Source organism: Anas acuta, chromosome 7, assembly GCF_963932015.1.
Source record: "Anas acuta chromosome 7, bAnaAcu1.1, whole genome shotgun sequence".
NCBI lineage: Eukaryota > Metazoa > Chordata > Aves > Anseriformes > Anatidae > Anas > Anas acuta.
The window spans coordinates 10,491,121-10,509,117 of record NC_088985.1 but is presented as its reverse complement, the minus strand read 5'-3'; the positions used below and the strand labels follow the sequence as shown (position 1 = coordinate 10,509,117).

Genomic DNA, 17,997 nt, shown 5'->3' with positions numbered 1-17,997 from the left:
CCCCTCCCCGCCCGCGGCCGCAAAGCGCGGCGGCTTTACGGCAGCGGCGGCCGCGGGCCCGGCGGCGCCATGGAGGGCGGCGGCGGCGGCAACTCCAAGGGCAGCGGCCTCGGCGGCCTCTTCGGCGCCGGCGGGGCCGGGTACTCGCACGCCGACCTGGCCGGGGTGCCCCGTGAGTAGCCGGGCGGCCGCCGGCCCCCCCCGAGGCGCGGCCGGGTGGCGGGGGGCCGAGGGGCTGCCGGGCGCAAGATGGCGCCGCCCGCTGCCTCCCCTCAGGCTCGCGGTGACCGAGCGCTTCTTGTCTCTTGCAGTGACGGGAATGAGCCCCCTGTCCCCGTACTTGAACCTGGACCCCCGCTATCTCGTGCAGGTGAGCGCAGCGCGGGCCGCGCTGAGGCGAGGCGGGCACAAAGAGCTGGGGATGCCCGCAGGGCTCCACGCCGCGTGCCCGGCTTCAGACCTTGAAAGAATCGTTTTTTTAGGTTGTTCCCACTAAAAGCGTGCAGTGCTGTGGCATCTAGAAGAAAACACACTTTAATATAGGCAAGGCAGCTGTGTCAGCGCGCTGCTGTTGAGCAGAAGAGGCCTTGCGCCCCTTCCTGCCCGCTCCAGGCACAAGGCCCAGCACGCCTTGCACAAGAGGGGCTGGCACACCCTCCCCCGAGCCCGTCCAACCCTAACAGCAGCCAGGAGCTCTGCAGTGCACGTGGGTCGCCGCTCTGTGCTGTGGAGCTGAAGCAGTTGACAGAGATGTTCAGCCAAAACCTGATACGGGCTCCACAAAGATATGTGCTGTCATCACAGCAGCCGTAAATCTTACACTGCTTTTCCTGTGTCACTTCTCAGCTGGAGTGAAGCCCTTAAGAAGTAAAACTTTGGGTTTTATTCCCATAGAATAACATGGCTATTGCACTAACTTCATAGTAATTAACATGATAGCCTACAATCCACTGTGAGGAAAAAAAAAATTCAGTGTTTCTTTTTCAACAATATTTACCAGAGGCTGAGTAGTTCAAGTTAATCCAGTAAGGATGCACGTCAAATATTTCATTTATTTATATATGGCTTACATTGTCTGCAAATGTGAAATTTTGCAGCAGTAGCACTGAAGGTCAACCATTGCATTGTATCTGCTAATCTGTGCCTTTTGTTTCATGGCGCACTGGGTCAACACATCTTTTGTAAGTGGAAAGCTCTGAATGTGGTAGTGGGGGGTGTTTTTTCTATTTCTTTCACTAAAAGCCGTTCTAGTCAAAACTGCAACATAATGTTCCTGTAACGGTAGGAAAAAAGGGATATGCCTCTGCTTGGAAGGGATTCACTGGCACAATTATCTTGCTTGCTGTTGTTGACTATTCAAGAAAAAAATACCAAGAAATTTAGACTTCAACCCAAAATACCTTCCAAAGTCATCTTATTTAGCTCTTGTATTTAAAGAGCATCAATACACTTTCAGAACACTGAGTGAATAGTTCTCCCTGGGAAAGCCAGTGTTTTTGTTGAGAATCTTTAATTTTGATCCTGCCCTTACAGGCCAGGAATGCTGTCCATAATGAAGGCTCTAGTGGTGGTACTTGTGACTTTAAAACCTACTTTCTTTGTTAATTCCTTAATGCAGGTGCGAACCAATGCATTTTCTGCAATGCTTTTGTTTACTTCATCAGGCATCCACTATAAATAGGCACAACAGTCTGCCACAGAACTAGAGGGTGAATTTCCTAGGTTTTTGTCTGTGCAAAAACAGACACTACATACAGTGATTGCTCAATTTCCACTTTTTGGAGAATAGTAAAAGCTGTAGACAAATTGCTAACTAGCATATATGCCACGTTTCTCCAAATATGTAGTTTCAGAGGAGATAAATATGTTACAGGTTCAGTTTATTAATACTATATTCATAATTTTAGAAGCTGCATGTCCTTCTGTATTACGATCCACCCTTAGTGCCAAGTATGGACTAAGAAAACCAGTTAGAGTCAAATTCCTTGTGCCTGCAGTTGTGGTGATGCACCAATTAAAAAGGGGATGAATAATACCATGGCTAGAAAGCACAGAAACATAAAAAAAAGACATGCTTAGGCACCTTATCAACATGTGTACATCTTGTTAGTGTCTCATAATGAAAAAAGTGCTTTGGCTGACCATACCTCTACCACATGCTAATTAGCAGCAGGTTTCTTAATCGGTTCATCTTTTTAGACTAATTAGTTTTGTAAGAACACAAGCTTGTCCCCATGGGAGAAAGACAACAAATGAAAAACTGCCAGCCTCATATTTTTCATGCCTAATCATCACTGGTTTTGAATGCATTCCTTGCTTTTCTCATTTCTTCACAATAGGTCACTATCTGAGTGCAGGGAAATACTTTGTATAGTACAAAGGCAGTTTTCCCTTTAGTGTCAAAGTAGTGGGAAGCCTTAAGCATTACTGCATCCGTATAGGCTGCTCGGTGAGGAACTACACAGACAAGAGGAGAGCCTTTAAAGTACAGTGGGTCTTGTATTGCCTGCTTAAAGATAATAATAATAAATAAGCAATTAATTGTCAAAAAACACACAGAATATAAATTTCATGGGTGCCTGATGCCATTTATAAAGTTATGACATCTGGAAAAGAAAGAGCACTCAAATCAGTTTATAGTTTTGAAGTATTTATTTTCTTACTAGAATAGATAAGTTGCATATTCCATTTGAATGCTACTGTAGACAACAGGTATCCAGAAATACTCATTGTATCTGCTTTTTTTTTTAAATGCATGCAATGCTCTAAAAAAAAAAAAAAAAAAAGGCCTACATTTCAAAGCTGGTACACAATACAAAGTTGTTTGTTTGTTTTCCCCTGCCAGGATACAGATGAATTCATCTTGCCTACAGGAGCCAACAAAACTCGGGGTAGATTTGAGCTAGCATTTTTTACCATTGGAGGATGTTGCATGACAGGTAGGTGGTCATGTTTGTACGGTTCCCAACTGTCCAGATGATACTGATTACAGCAGTAACTAGAGATCTTAAGCGTCTCATTCTGCAATCTTTATGTATAGTCTTGCATAAACAGCTATTCAACTTCACACTGTACACTTTGAATATTCTCAATGCCTGCTTCTGATACTGTGTTTTTGTCCATTTTCTCCTGGTAATGCCAGGGGCAGCATTTGGTGCACTGAACGGTTTGCGGCTTGGCTTGAAGGAGACTCAGAACATGGCATGGTCAAAACCTAGAAATGTACAGTAAGTGCCTTACTGCAAAATAAAAAGTTCATCTTGGTGACAAAGTTTTTTCTTCTAGCTCACACAAAGATCTGAATAAGTTGCAAAAATAAATGTATTTTTTGTGTCTTTGGTCAGGACAAACGAGAGTTGGTATTTATCAACATCAAGTTATGAAACACTTTTAGTTATAAAGTTGTTCAGTTCAAGGTTTTTGCTTTTCATTTAGTGACAATCGGTAGGTTCCCTGACTTACATTTAGTACTTGAGACTAGGTTACTATTTCAACATTTACTGGAAATCTATTGCAACATATAAAAACACTTATGAGTTGAAAATATTTCCAGAAGAAATGTCGTTTAATCTGAGATATTCCCCCCCCCCCATTTATTTAAGAGCAAGTTCTCTGCATTCCTGAACTTTTCAAAACCAAAAAGTGGGAGGAATGGGGGAATCTGCCTGGATTTGCATTAGGGATGAAATAACTGTCTGCTCCTGAGCAAGCATTGCATGGTACAGTTTTTTCTGGATCACAGCCTCCACGAACACTCATGGCGTTCCCACGTTGTCACCTTCTCTGATACTTTGAAATATTGCAATAAAACTGGGGACACCTTTTTCATGCAGTTTGCTACTCCTAGAGTTATTGGTAGTTTAGACACAACTGAAATAACAAGTGGCTGTGAGGAAGCCACAGTAAATTAGAGAAGTGAAATAACTGAGGGAAACCATTCTCATTCTTCCAAAGTACTTTGGAAAAGGGAATTTTAGAGGAGGAGTTTAGTATTTCACAGTACCGTTTATACTAGCTGCACTCTTTTTAAACTATTGAACCAAAATATTTCCACTAGAATTACATCTCTTTTGTAATGTTCTAGATAAACGGAATTGTATCTTATGCATTCATGATGAGCTGAGTCAAATACCTTTTAAGTGTGACTTTGATGGCTCCAGCCCAGCAGGTGGCAGTCAGTGCCCAGGCTGCTGTTTAGTAGCCCTTGCCCTTTAAGGGAAAAGGCACGTTGAAGGTCATCGTCTTGAAGCAGCATATTAAGTTCCATGTTTTCCTAGTCAGAGGCAGGGAGGTGACATGCATTTCTAGATTTCCTTTAAGTTTTATCCTTAATGTATGCTTCTTTTGAAATTTGAATTTTGCTACTAATCCCCCATCATCGGATAGCTCATGGTATGTCATAGATGTTAAAGTTAGAATTTTCTCATCAATTCTAAGCTTATGGAATATTGACAAAAAAAGGCTGGGGATTATAATCTCAATGAAATTATCAATACCCCAGTCTCTTGGGTGTTCTTCTGATTTCAAAGTGAAGTTTTCCATAATAATTTAGCTGATTATCTAACCACATTCAGAAATGGCCTGTGTCTGCTAATGAAAGTTATAAAAGAGGAAAAGTAGCAAGAAATGAACTCAAATCAGAAGGAACACAGGGTGTGATAGTGTCATTTCATTAAATGATGCACTGAACTCCAGTGGTAGTCAGCTGTCCAGGGCAGCACAGTGCCTGTGATGGTGTTACACTGCTGGGAGATAAATGTCAGTCACTTCTTCTGGCTGTTGTCTCCGTTCTGGAGACAGCTGAAACCAAGGAGAAGTGGCCTTGTGCTTCCATGAGAGTGTGCTAAGGGCTTGCTATCCCTCTAGTGCTAGTCCGGAAGCATACACGCAGAAATGTTCAGGGTACCTTGCTTTTGCTGTGTGCTGCCTTTGACAAGTGGAAGCACAGAAGGACTGCCTCTTTTCCTCCTGATGTGCTTTTTTTTCAGACTTGCTTTTGATATCTACTCCATTTTTTCCCTGACACACAACGCCAGTTTTACCTGCAGCTTCTGGAAGAGCACTCTAGCTTTCTTAGAGCTCTTCTACCCAGTTAAATCAGCATAAGCATATCAGTCATTCCCAATAGCTACATAAAGTCACTGCATAACAAACAAGGTACTAAGGTTAGAAAGTCATTTGTAAGGAAGCGATCGGACTGTTGGTATGGTGCAGGTCTGACTTGAAAGAAAGATATTCTTCTAAAGACTTGACAGGGATAAATATTTGCCTCGAGTATTGCATCCACTGTCATTTGTAGTATGCACGATAGAAGAGATTGTACTGCCGAGTTGTGTGCTTCTCAGCACTGCTTTGTTTTGGAAGGCTTTTTAGTTCATTTGTTCAGTTTTACTAATAAATGTGTAAACACTTTACACCTGCTGTCATAAACCCTATAGCATTAATTCAATGGCTTTGGATGCTCCTTCAATGTAAACACAGTACTAAAGCTTTTAATACCTTTTAAACTCCCTTACAGAATTCTAAATATGGTGACAAGACAAGGAGCATTATGGGCCAACACTTTGGGATCTCTGGGTAAGTGAATTTGTTATTCTATGGGAAAGTAATTTATAAAGATGTAACTCTTTGAAGGAAAAGTGTATCCTTCTAAATGTTACTTATGACTTCCCCTAGGAAAAAAGAAATGCAATGGTTCCTTTGAGACATGAGGTTGTTTCAGCAGACACTGGAAAGGAATTAAAGGCCAAAATTGAGTTTTAAGCACAAGTAGCCAGAGGCCTGTAATTAGAAAACAGTATTTTTAGCATATTAGAAGCAAGAACTCTTGCTATGGAATAACAAGAATAACAGAAAACTGTAGGCAATGCTTATTTGTTATTAAGTTTCAGTTAATTTTGCAACTTAAGGCAAAAAAAAAATTTGAATCCTTTTGAAGTAACCTTAACAACCTAAAAAGATTTTGGTCATATGAGCAATTGCCTAATGTCTGTCTCCAGTTAAAAAGTCAAAATGTTCTGTGAAAGTAATGTGATAGCAGCTACAAAGATTTATCCTTTTATGGTGGTAGCTTAGAAAAATTGCAGATGATTCTACCCCACTTCAGATCTAAACATTGCTTATAACTAAGACAGATTGAATTACTACTGGTTAAAAAGGGGCAAAGAACAATCAAAAACCTGGTGTGAGAAAGAAACTTCTCTGTAGGCTGAGGTTGGGGAGAGGGGAGAATCACATGGTTTGCCTCAGAAAAACAACTTCTTAAAAGTCAAGGGAATAACTAATGCCCTAGAGAACAAACCCTTGGGTTTGTTCTGTATATTCCCCTCCTGCTCCCCAATCTTAAAAGAACAAATGAGGCTCAGCTACTTTGAAAGGAGAAAAAACTGAGGAAAAGAAGATACTTTGAAGTAGACTAATGATGGGACTCATTACACCATAAAGTGGTAATGGAAGAAAAATCATCGATATTTTAAAACAAGTTAAATCATACCATAATCCATTCTACAAATGTTTTAATTTTGAAAAAATACTAAGCACAGGCTAAGTTGCATTTATTACATTATTTTCAGTCTTATTTTTAAAGCGTAGGTTAGCTTGCTGCTTAACATCAACTTTTGAGGCATAATGTAGAGGCCATGGCTAGAGACGGGATCCTGGACTACAGCAGGCATGACAATTTCCATAGGGGATGCCTACTGCCTAGTAGTTTTTTCTCTTTTTTTTTTTTTTTTTTGTGAGGGAGCTTGAGGTAGGGATTTTCTTTTTCAACTCTAATCAAAACATGTCTGAAAGATGAGATGCAGGGACACTGCAGTTCAAGGTTCATGGATGAGTGACACATTAACAGTTTCTTTCAGCTGTGTTTGAAGAAAGATTACTCAAGAAGATATTTGTGCATTCCAGTAACAAATTGTTATTTTCCTTGTAAAGCATGAGCTCCCGAGTCACAGGGTTAAGCAGAACTGATATTTTGGGAGTTGGTTTGAGCTCTGCCTTGTCCTGGTTATGAGACATCTTTGAAAAAAGCTGAATTATTTTTGCATATGATTTCACTTCTGCAGTATTTCTGTGTCTCAAATTCCTTTTGTCCCTACTGACAATTTTTGTCATTCTGTTCCTAAGGAGACCCACAATAACACCTGGGTTAATGTGGCTCCTCCTTTCCCTCATTGTTTATACGACATGCTACTAAGACAAGGAAAATATCATTGCCTATGCTGCATGAAAAAGATGCTTTTGTCTCATTGACTTTAATATGGTTGCTTATGAAGAACTCAAAGCAGAAGGAAGGATTTTAATTCTTGGAGGGCCAGGGCTGAAAGTAGCAGTGTCTTTTTCACTTTAAGACACTGACCTACTCCTGTTCTTTGTAACCGTGAAACATATCACAGGACTCCTTGTGGGTGGGTGGGGGAGCTTCTCCTTTCTTCAGAAAGCCTAGTTTATATGTGCGTACGTACTGGAAACCCATGCATTACACCCTGTAATCCTTCTGGGACAGTCCTCAGAGTTTTCCCGAGCCTTGAGACAAGGCTCTCATATGAGGCAGAGGTGAAGCAATCGTAAATGTCAAATCCTAAGCAATGTAATAAGCATATATACAGGAAACATAGGCCATTGATGTCCAGTCCTTAATACCATAATCTGAACGCTACACCTAAAAAACTTACATTATATATATATTATAGCTTAGTAGTGTCATGCAGAGGGCAATGTAAAGCCTGCCAGTACGGAGTTAAACCTTCAGAAGCTTTATAAAACAATTGGAACTAGGAAAATAGGCTTAAGCTTCTGTCAGTGCTCTAGATATTCTGTTTGTTGGGTCTTGAGGTAGCATTTTTCATGATGTCTAATACTAATTTCTACTTTAGAACCAAATTACAGCTAGAGAAGGAAAGATCATCTGTGGAAACAAATAGGTCTGGCATAAAAACCACAGACAGAATTTGGTAGAGGATTCTCACCCTTTAAGAAAAGGGAAGAATCTGTGTATACTCTAAGTATTTACACTGACCCTGAATTCTAAGCCTTACATCTCAGAGAATGGGACTTTTAACGTGGCTTTCTTAATGCTTTTCTTTTCCAGCTCTACTTTACAGTGCATTTGGAGTCGTCATTGAAAAAACACGAGGTGCAGAAGATGACCTGAATACCATAGCTGCTGGAACCTTGACAGGAATGCTATACAAAAGCACTGGTAGAGTGACAGAATATTTCTAGTTTTCCTCTTGTGCTTTATTCTTCTTTTAAGATTATTAATTTTCTTAAATACTGCTTTGTTGTGATAATAGAGAGTATAAAAATGGTTCGTTAGGCACAGAACTGGAAGGTAGCTGTTGCTATGTCACTTGCAGCAGGTTTCACCTTGAAGCAATCAGGTTGTGTTCTGTATATTCCTCACCTCCCATCCCAAACCTCCCCTTCACTGTGGATGGCAACTCCCATTCCCTTATATCCACTAGCAGACTTGAGAGTGTTGGTTTTTATTCCTGCTATACCTGAACAACATGGCTAAGAATGAGCTGGATGTGCATTTTCTATGATCTCACTATAAACCTGAGTAAACACTAGGCTGTTTATTCAGTATATAACAAACAGAGGCTTTCAGGATTATTGTTAGGTCTGTGCAAGTTAGAAAGAAAAGGAACTTGTATGAAGTGCAAGTTTCCCATCAGGAGTCTTAGCTACATGAACAACATCTGGGTTAGGTCTCAGTTATTTGCTAGATTCAGTGAAGTTAAGTATCTTCTTTCAGCTAATGGAAATTATTTATTTATGCAAGTAAAGAAAAAAACGTAGGTTAATGCTGTCAGATTGAGGTTAAGCAACGACCAGATATATTAAAATAAGGTGAGACTGTGGCCTTCTCTAACCGTAGATGAAATAGTGATATTTGTCCAGTACAATTCTAAATAATTTGAGACAGAATTACTTTTGAAATGAGAGTTAATTAAAATCACTTGCAAGGAAGGTTGAAAAAAAGCACACAGTAATTCAGATTTAACACTTGAGAAAAGTTTTTGGTAAAGCTGAGTTTTTATAGATTCACATCATTAAAATGTGCAGAAAAATCAATATATTTGTAAAGATACAACTTAGTTGTTTGTGCAGCTGTTGCCTTATGGTAGGACTCTACTCTTTGCATAGTGATCAAGACCAGCAAACAATGTTATTTGAGAACAGCGTGGATTTAAGGTTAGCTGGCTGATGAATACTGAATTGTTTGCAGAAGAGGGGGGCTGAACTGCTTCAGCAAAGCTTCTGCTAACACGTATTCCAGGCTCAACAATTGAAGAAATGCTTTTTTTAAGAGGAGTATTGGGTACCACAGATTGACATTACCATGGGAAAAAAATACATGAGTTTTAAGTATCTTGGTAAAGGTTAGATTGTATGTTACTGAGGAGATAGTTTACAGCTAACCCGTGTGCTTTTGCATACCTTACTGAGCCTTAGTGCCTTAGAAATATTCCTGAATGTCATCTGTATATATAGAACAAGACAGCATGAGAAATCTTATTCTCTTCTTCACCTAACCTAATGAAAAGCAAAAGTAATTGGCTTGAGCAGTCTTGTAAGTGCTAGCTTGTGCACTTACCCTTGCAAGGACATATAGCTTTCTTGTAACGTTACTTATTTGGAATTTCATGAGTGATGTGTCAGATTGCCAACAGCAGCAGGATAGGTTGGCAGTATCGAATTCTAACATTTTCTGTACAAAGTCATTAAGGAGAATTGCAGTCTTGCACTCCAGAGGAAGCTTCCCCCGTGCCGTTCAGAAGTACAGAGGTGGCAGGATGTGAAGCCTCTTTTGGTGCTGTGTAACCATGCATAAGTACTCGGTCACATGCCATCATCTGACATAATAATTCCTTCCCTGAGCACAGTGGGACTTCTGTTTTGTAACATAAGATCTATTGAGGTAATAGTCACACTGATAAAGGTAAACATAGTGAATAAGTTTGTGTTCATTACAGTGTTGTATTTCAAGTATGCCTCCTACTTAAGGAGGAGGAGGAACTAAAGGCACAGGAACTAAAATGTATTTTCACCATATATAGGGAATTTGAGTGGCAAAGTAGATCTTGAAGGTAAAGCCTTAATTCTGGAAGTGTGAAAGATATCTACAACTGTTTGAGGAGCTGAATTCCAACCTTATTTTCTTCCTTCCCCCCCTTCTCTGTTCTACCCATCTTGCTTTTTCTCCCATGCTTCCTTTCCTGTCACCTTATACCAGAGTGCCTTTCCTAATTCAGTATGGTAGAGCTTCCTTTTAAAGCTACACCTTTACCCAGCGTCAATACTTGTATCTGAAAAGGCTGAAATACTTAGAGCCATATGCAAATGATCAGTTCATATCTGTGGTGTATATTAAGCTTGTAATCATGGGGTTTTGTGGAATGCCATGTTGTGTTGGCATTAAAAAAGAAAAATTGGAAGGCTGAAATATTTCTTATAAAGCCCTCATTAGTTTAGTGACAGCCAGAAGCTCCCACAAACACCCTTTATCAAATCAAGGCTATTCTGTAATTCAGAAGGGGTAGAGGCAGTGTTGTTCAAGCACTCAGAGTTTCCACTTCCATCATTTCTGTTTTGTAAAGAGGTAAGGAATATGTTTAAAAAGAAACCGTGTAAAGGAAGGCAACTTTTTTTGTTATGACTTCCTGACTTGTGTTTAAACATAGCACTGATGGAACAAACATCAGCAATTCCACTGCACAGAAAAAAAATCCCGTTTTGTGTATAATACAAAGCCTCCCTGAGACTGAGTTTCTGAAACTGGAGTGATGAAGCCTTTGGTGAGGGGGATGAGTGGACAGAAGGAAAAGATTTCTTGAAGGTTGAAATTTGTTGCCCCAAACTGGTCCCAGTTTTCACAAGGTGTCCTTGCAGAGGTGTTAATCATTACCAAAATACTAGCAGTCAGAAAAAAAAAAAAAAAAAGGCTTTCTGAGGCACCCACACTCAATAGCCATTGGTTTGCAAGCAGTTTAGTGCAAAGCTACCTAACTCACACAGCTTGTGCACAGAGGTAAAAACACTAAAAAAGCCTGCAGTGAGGACTGTGGACGTTCTGCCCTCCTGTGTTCGTTGGAAGCAGGGTTAGTCACTGAAAGTTCCCCATTGCAAGTGACTGAAGCAGCTCAGCCCCCGAGGCTTCTGATGGGCCTGCAGTGAGTCAGGCGCTGTCAGCTCACCACAGTTAGCATTAACATGGAACCCATCTCGGGTGTGCCTTAGGTGAACAGATGTGTTGAAAGCAGAACTAGTTAGAGGAACCTGGAGGCAGCACACCTCTAGCTTTCACACTGGTTTGAAGTGAAATTTAATACTAGGATTATTGGCTAGCTTTTATCCCAAACGTAGCATTACCGAAGTACAGCACTAGCTGGCTACACTAAACCTTCCACTTCATGAAAGCTACACTGCAAGCTCCCGCCCTGACTTTTATCCAGAACTCTCAGTTTAGGGGATGGATGAAAAAAAAAAAAGTCTTTGTGTTTCCTTGTCAGTGGCATACAAAATAGCATTGCAACATAGGAAAACTAAAACAGGATTGACTAGATGGCAGTCTGATTCCCTAAGTCCACCAGGATGGCTTTTCCTTTTAATCAGACGTTACTCTTTATTCTTCAGCTTCAAACCAAGGTAGAAATGAAGGTCTGTTAGTTCTGCCAGCTTAGAACAAATACATATTTAGCTCTTGTATACATATTCAAGCTCTTTTCTAAATCAAACATCTTTCATTTTCTCATTGTTGTACTGGACTCTGAAAGTAGCAGAACTCAAAGCGCTGCCTGTCCCTGTGCCCTCTGCCACTTATTCCCCCTCACCCATCAGTGTTGCACGTGGTTCCGGCCATGTCACAAAGGTACAGGTGGGCGAGGATCCTAGCCGCCTTCTCTGGCTCACGGTATTGATCCGTCAGGAGGAAAGATACCGAGCCAGGTGGGACTTTGCTCTGACCCAGGGTGACAGGCAGTGCTTTCTCACTGAATCTCCCGACAGGGAGTTCACTGAACAGAAAAATTAAATAACCGTTAACTTTGATCTGAGCATTACTCAGGTTGTAGCTGTTCTGTTTCTTAGATATTTTTTTTTTCCATTGGACAGCAGAGGAGATAGGAGCAAGAACAGACCAGTCCTTTGGACAAATTAAATTATTTTGTTTACTGTACGTCTGTGCAGTAGGAAACTAGGATTCCTCATGCTTTTGCACAGCATATGGTACATCATTTAGTATAAAATGGTTCCATCTGAAGAGAAATGCATGCTGGCAATAACTGAAGGCAATAGTTGTCCTTTTAAGACCTCAGTCAATAAATCACTAATTAATTAAGAAGGGTTAAATATTATATTGCTAGCAGTAAAGTCTAGACAGAACTAAAGATCAGTGTTGTGACTACAGCAGGTAGGAGTTGAGGGCAGCTGGGTAAGCTCAGTACATCTACAGCTGTAAGAGGATCTTCCCTTTGGGTTCAATCTTTTCCTTAGGGCCAGACAGGCTTCTCTCAGTTCTGTTTGGGAAGGTGGGGGAGATGGGAAGGAGCTGTTTGCAGACTGCTGCAGGTATGGCTCTGGGATATCTTAGTTTTCTGCGTTATTTGGAGAAAAGCAAGTAAATGGTTTGCTTCTGAACTTAAGCTTTATGTCAGCCACTTTAGAAATGAGGAATCTCTGTTAAAACCTCCTTTAACATCATAACAAGTCTATAGGACTATTAATCAAATGGTGCCCACTGAAAGGATTTTGATTCAGGTCTGAAGTGAGCAAGATAAGGGCAAATTCCAAGCAGATGTTCAAGGTAACAGCTTGTCAAGGCTTTTTTTTTTTTTTTTGGTTACTTGAGAGTTCATGTCCAACAATATACGTGGCCACTGAGTCAGCGCTGCCATCTGACCAGATCTGCTAAGCAGAAACAGCAAACGAAGCTCTCACTGCTGCAGAGATCTGCAGGGTTCGTGCTGCCTTTTGCAGTACCCACACCGGTCTCCTGTAACTCAAGTGCTGCTGGCCTCACTCAGTAAGATGGAATTTTATTGCATGCCATACAACTTCAACAGCTTTAATAGCTATGAATTGTAAATTGAATGGTAAATGCTTCCATTTTTTCCTAACGTCGCCTTCTCAACATGGTTGCTACAGGAAATTTCCTCACTTTCAGGCTCTTGTTTCTGTGTTTTAACCGAGGTACTGTCTGAGCTGCAGCGGTTTGAAAATAGAACGTTTCTGTGCAATGTTTCTTGCTTCTGAAAGGAAAATTATTACAGTTTCCTCAGTAATTCCTAAACCCACAGACTTGGCCCACGCTTAAAAGATTTCATTAAATTATTCCCATGGAGCAACAGAAGGAAACTCCTAGAGTTTTCTCCTGAAATGGGACCACCCACAGATGTTCAACAAACATTTGTCGGAAGGTTCAGAGCATCCAGTTAGCTACCACCGCACTTCAATTTGGAAGCAAAGCTGAGGTTGCCTTGTACATCTGGAAAATCAACCCTTTTAAGTCATTTTAGAAATACTTTTGTTCCTAGAATCCCTAAAGGAAGGGAAGCTGTTTGCATTCTGAGTATCGGAGGGAAAGGCAAAACTAATCATGTTTTAGCTGTTACAGTGCTTTTGTATGGCAATATAAGGGTCTGGGTTTTCAGTTAAGGTATTTCTAATGTTTACCATTGGATGTTCTTGCTTTAAATACCTCAGAAAGTGATAGTGATGTAACACGTTCTGAAAATAGAGGCAGTGAGGTCCTAAAAAAAGATTTTGTCCTTATGTTATTTGACGTAGGTCATGGTCTTCCTTACTGTGAGTCAAATGCAGTGTTAGAAGTGGCTCCTGCCACGAGAAATGCAGAGCTGTGCTGTTAGAGTGTGGAGTCACTGCAGTCTACTCTGAAACACTTCATAGGGACAGAACTCTGGTGGAAGGGTGCATCAGCTGCAGCCAAGCAGCACGTGAAGTTGTCATTTTAGAGAGCATCAGATGGTCCTTCAGAAAGCCACAGCTTCTCAACTGCTGTGAAAGCGGCCCGATCTCAAAAATACCTGCTTTCACAAGTGTCTGTCAGCTGGAACTTTATCTTACTCCAACATGCAAGATTAGAGGCTTATAACCACATTTCTAGCAGGGTTTATCAAGGCAGACTTGGTATCTGAGGCTTGCAGAGGGTGACTGTAGAGGAGGGGTGAGAACTTGGTCTATCATGGAAACACAGCTGAGATGGGAGTGGAGAATTTATTTTTTTAAACACAAGGTAATCTTCTCAGAGGGCTTAATATTTCCTGCCCAGCAACTGGGCTGCATTCTGCAGTGCATTGCTGTTTGATGTTTGCCACAGACCTGGAGGTTTTTACTCAAATGCAAATCTAACCAGTTGTGGAGAGGAAAGTTCTTTCTTTAATCTTTTTTTTTTTTTTTTAATTTACTTTGGGTAGCTCAGAGACCAAGTTACAGGGCAGGTTTTTTTTGTTTGTTTTGTTTGTTGTTTTTTTTTGTAAAACTTCATAGCAGAAACAGAGAACTTGTTAAGAAACACTTCTCATGGGGTTCCTGTTCTGATTTCTTTCCAAACTAACTCGTAATGCATCTAATATGAACTGCACAAGGTTATTTTCTGTTCATGAAAGGCTTCCACTGAAACATCTTCAGCGAAGTCGTAGGTACCATAAACTGGCTACAGGAGCCACAGATTGCTTTAGGCCTATGCAGTTGAAACTTTTTAAGTGGATTTAGGGTTGCCATCCTCACCTGGTGTACTGCTCATAGCACAAAGGAGGTGTTAAGAGGTGTGTGTATTTCCATATGCTGAAGCCATCTTAGCAGCACTGTGCCCAAGTCTGTATGGATGCTATAAAATGGCTCAGCTATCCAAATTAAAAATATTTCTCCTAAACAATCCTAACGTCCCAGAACCTGAAACAAGGCTTCATCAGTCTCCAACCTACCTTTCTTCCTTAGGAAGAACACCATTACAAGGTGAAAAGAGGGAAATTAGACCTGGAGGTCAAGGAAAGGGCCTACAGAAACAGCCATAGCCCTGTACTGCATTGTGCTCTGTGAGGATGTTCATGTTTCACACATTTCCCTGTATAGCTGCGAGAGGGTAGGAGCCCTCTTTTGGAAGTTTCTTCCATGAAGAATTGCTACTTCACATAAACAGCAGAACACCAGGCTCATGTTTCATTCATTTTTTCCCCACAAAGTAACAAGCATTCAGTATTTTTACAGGTAATCCCACACATCAGTGTTGCACAAAATGTCCTTTAAATGTCTCCTGTGGCTTTTTGCCAGAAGCTGTTTGCAGCTGGATTATCCTGTGCACACCATTGTGTACTCAGCTGCAAGCCCTTCATGTGAAAAGACTTTTTGTGCAACAAGCTGAGGATGAGTTACCAAAAGCAGGCACCTATATTTGAGTCCCCCTAAAGCCTGGTTTAGGCAGGTAGGTACCGAAGTGGCACGGCTTTCCGCACTGCTCGGAGCTTTGCTTAGAGCTGTTGAGCTCTCAGCAGTTAGGGCAGCAAACTCGTATCCCTAAAAACCCAACCCACAGCCAGCCTGGCAATGAAGCTTCCAAGCAGCGTAGCCAGCTGCGACCTCTAGTTCCAAGTTCGAGTGCTGCTGTGCCCTCTGCAGCTTCCTGGTTTCGCTGCGTGCCCAGGCAACCAGAATTGCTTTAACAGCTCCACTGACATCTATCTAACCTTGCAACACACGTAAGGCTGCCTCAGTGTAGCTGCAGCCAACAGCTTCCTGCCTCACTACAAGCCTAAAGGCAAACCTGTGAGACAGTTTATGGGCCATAATTGGGAGGGGGGGGTAAATCACCAATTGCTGGGATGCATTTCCTTTCAAAGACTGAGCAGCTTGAATCCCACTGTCAGTTTTGCCAATAAAGCAGGCAGGTTTTATCTAGCTGTAAGTTGAAACTGTCCTTGTCCTATATACTGTACACATATCTGGCTTGCTTAGTTTGGGATTGATAAACATTGCAGAATCAAAACTCAGTGAATTTTCCCCAGTGTTGGAGGCTCAAGTGCTCAGGTGTTCCCAGAACACACTGCTAACTGCACACAGCCTGACCAAGGTTTGAGTAAGCAGCTTTAAGAAACATGTTTGTCCATGTGACTCAGTTTTTGCCATTGCAAGGTGAGTTTGAAGATGAATAGTAATAAAAATTGAGGAAGTTACCCAGTGCATGCCCTAGTAAAATCTTGCCAGTTGATCCCTTTCATCTCCGCCTCCCCCTCCACCAAGCTCTTAAAATTCCCAAAACACGAAAGCAGCGATAGGCTCTGTCTGATGGCCCTCATGACTCTCTAGTGCCCCAGGTTATGTCTACAGCAGCTCCTGTTGTGGTCAGTTATTACTGTGTGAACTGCTCTGTAGTGCTTTGCTAAGGCCACAGCGCCAATACGTCAGCAGGAATTTGACAGGCAGCCAAACCAGCAGAATGAGTGGGTGGATTAGGGAGTGACCTCTCCTGAGCTTGGGGGCTGGTTTGATGGGAGGGTGGAAGTCTCACAGGTACCCTTGCTGGAAGGTTACTCTAAAAAAGCAAACCGGTGTTCAGATGTTTCTGGATTTGGACAACTTCCTGGAAGTTGCTGCAGTTAACCATTTCTTGGAAGCCAGAACTCTGAGTTTTAATCTTTTTCTTTGTAGGTGGAGTACGTGGGATAGCACGCGGTGGTATCGCAGGCCTGACGCTCACTGGCCTCTACGCTCTGTATAACAACTGGGAGCACATGAAGGGCTCCATAGCCCGGCAGTCGCTCTGAGCGGGGCAGCCAGCGCTGGACAGAGGACACGGTTGCAGTCACCAATCAAATCAGTTGCAAGACCTGTCTGGTGCCCCTTCCTATTTTATTTACAATTAGCGTGAAACCAAGGGAAGCTATGCTGGGAGGAACCTCTTGACACCATTTGGCTGGACTGGCCCTTTCCCTCCTGCCAGCCGCTTGCTGGAGGCAGCAATATTTGTTGGACCGTGAGTGAGCAGAGTGGCCACCAAGATAGAGTCTCCCTGACATGCTCGCCAGCTAGCCCTGGGCCAGAGCTCCACAGCATGCTCCAGTCCTGTAGCTGTACCTGCTGCTCGGTTGGGTGGCGTGTCCCACCCCGACAGCGCCACCTAATAAAGTCTGTGTCCGTAGAGCTGCACTGCACTCCTTCAACACCCAGAGCCCCAGCAGCGGCTGGCACAGGGCGAGGCTTGGCACTCGTGCAGCTCAGGGTAAGCTGTTAAAAGGGATACTGGAATTAATAAAAAGGGTGGTACTTACGCAACACTTTTTCCTATACTTTGCTGTTCCTGCTGCTAAGACAATGAGGGGCTGTTCCTTAATTTAGTTTAGAAGGACTGCTGGGATAGAGTCATGAGGGAGTTGGGTGAGAGGAAGTGAACTAATGGGTGATTGTCTCCTGATGCACGATGGTAGTGAGGCATACTGGGCAGGGGCTGGCTGACCCTGCTCCCTGACTTGTAACCAACACAAAAGTAGTTGTTTTTGGGTGCTGTGCCTGAAAACCAGTAACTGTTGCAAGACCCCTGTCATTGGGTTATAAAAACGGTTAGGCCTTCTAGGACCTTAAAACTTGTTCAGCCAATAATCAGAAACCAAGACACAGAAGTGCTACTCTTGTTTTCTATTACAGGATTTATAATTAATGCATTCCCTTCTACCTCCCTAAGTAGTATTGGTAGGTTATTGGCAAAATAGATAGATCTACATGTTCTTCAGTGTTGAAGCAAAAGCAGGTATGAAGTATTTTTTGCAGATGAATTGAATGGTGAATTGTGAATTAATTTGCTAGTTAAAATTATTGTATAAAAGCTGTTTAAGTTTTTAAGTAGGGTAATTAAATAGGTCAGAGATAACGCAAAGGTAAGGGAAAAAGGCAAGAAATGTACTGTACTGCTCAGTAGATAGCATAATGCAAAACTTTTGATAACTATGATATACCCAACAAAACAGAAACAATAGGGCAGTA

At 41.8% G+C, this 17,997-nt stretch overlaps 1 protein-coding gene and 1 non-coding gene across 2 annotated transcripts; both read left to right on the top strand.

Annotated features, from left to right (window-relative positions):
* Positions 1–11: 11 nt before the first annotated feature.
* On the top strand, positions 12–17,292 carry LOC137859194 (mitochondrial import inner membrane translocase subunit Tim23). Its single transcript, XM_068687948.1, has 7 exons — positions 12–172; positions 312–370; positions 2,846–2,939; positions 3,143–3,227; positions 5,519–5,577; positions 8,090–8,200; positions 16,669–17,292. Exons 1-7 carry the CDS (start codon positions 70–72, stop codon positions 16,782–16,784), a joined length of 627 nt encoding a protein of 208 aa, XP_068544049.1. The 5' UTR covers positions 12–69; the 3' UTR covers positions 16,785–17,292.
* On the top strand, positions 4,691–4,888 carry LOC137859982 (small nucleolar RNA SNORA74). The gene has a single exon (XR_011098700.1). It is a non-coding gene; the product is annotated as a small nucleolar RNA SNORA74 (small nucleolar RNA).
* Positions 17,293–17,997: the final 705 nt, after the last annotated feature.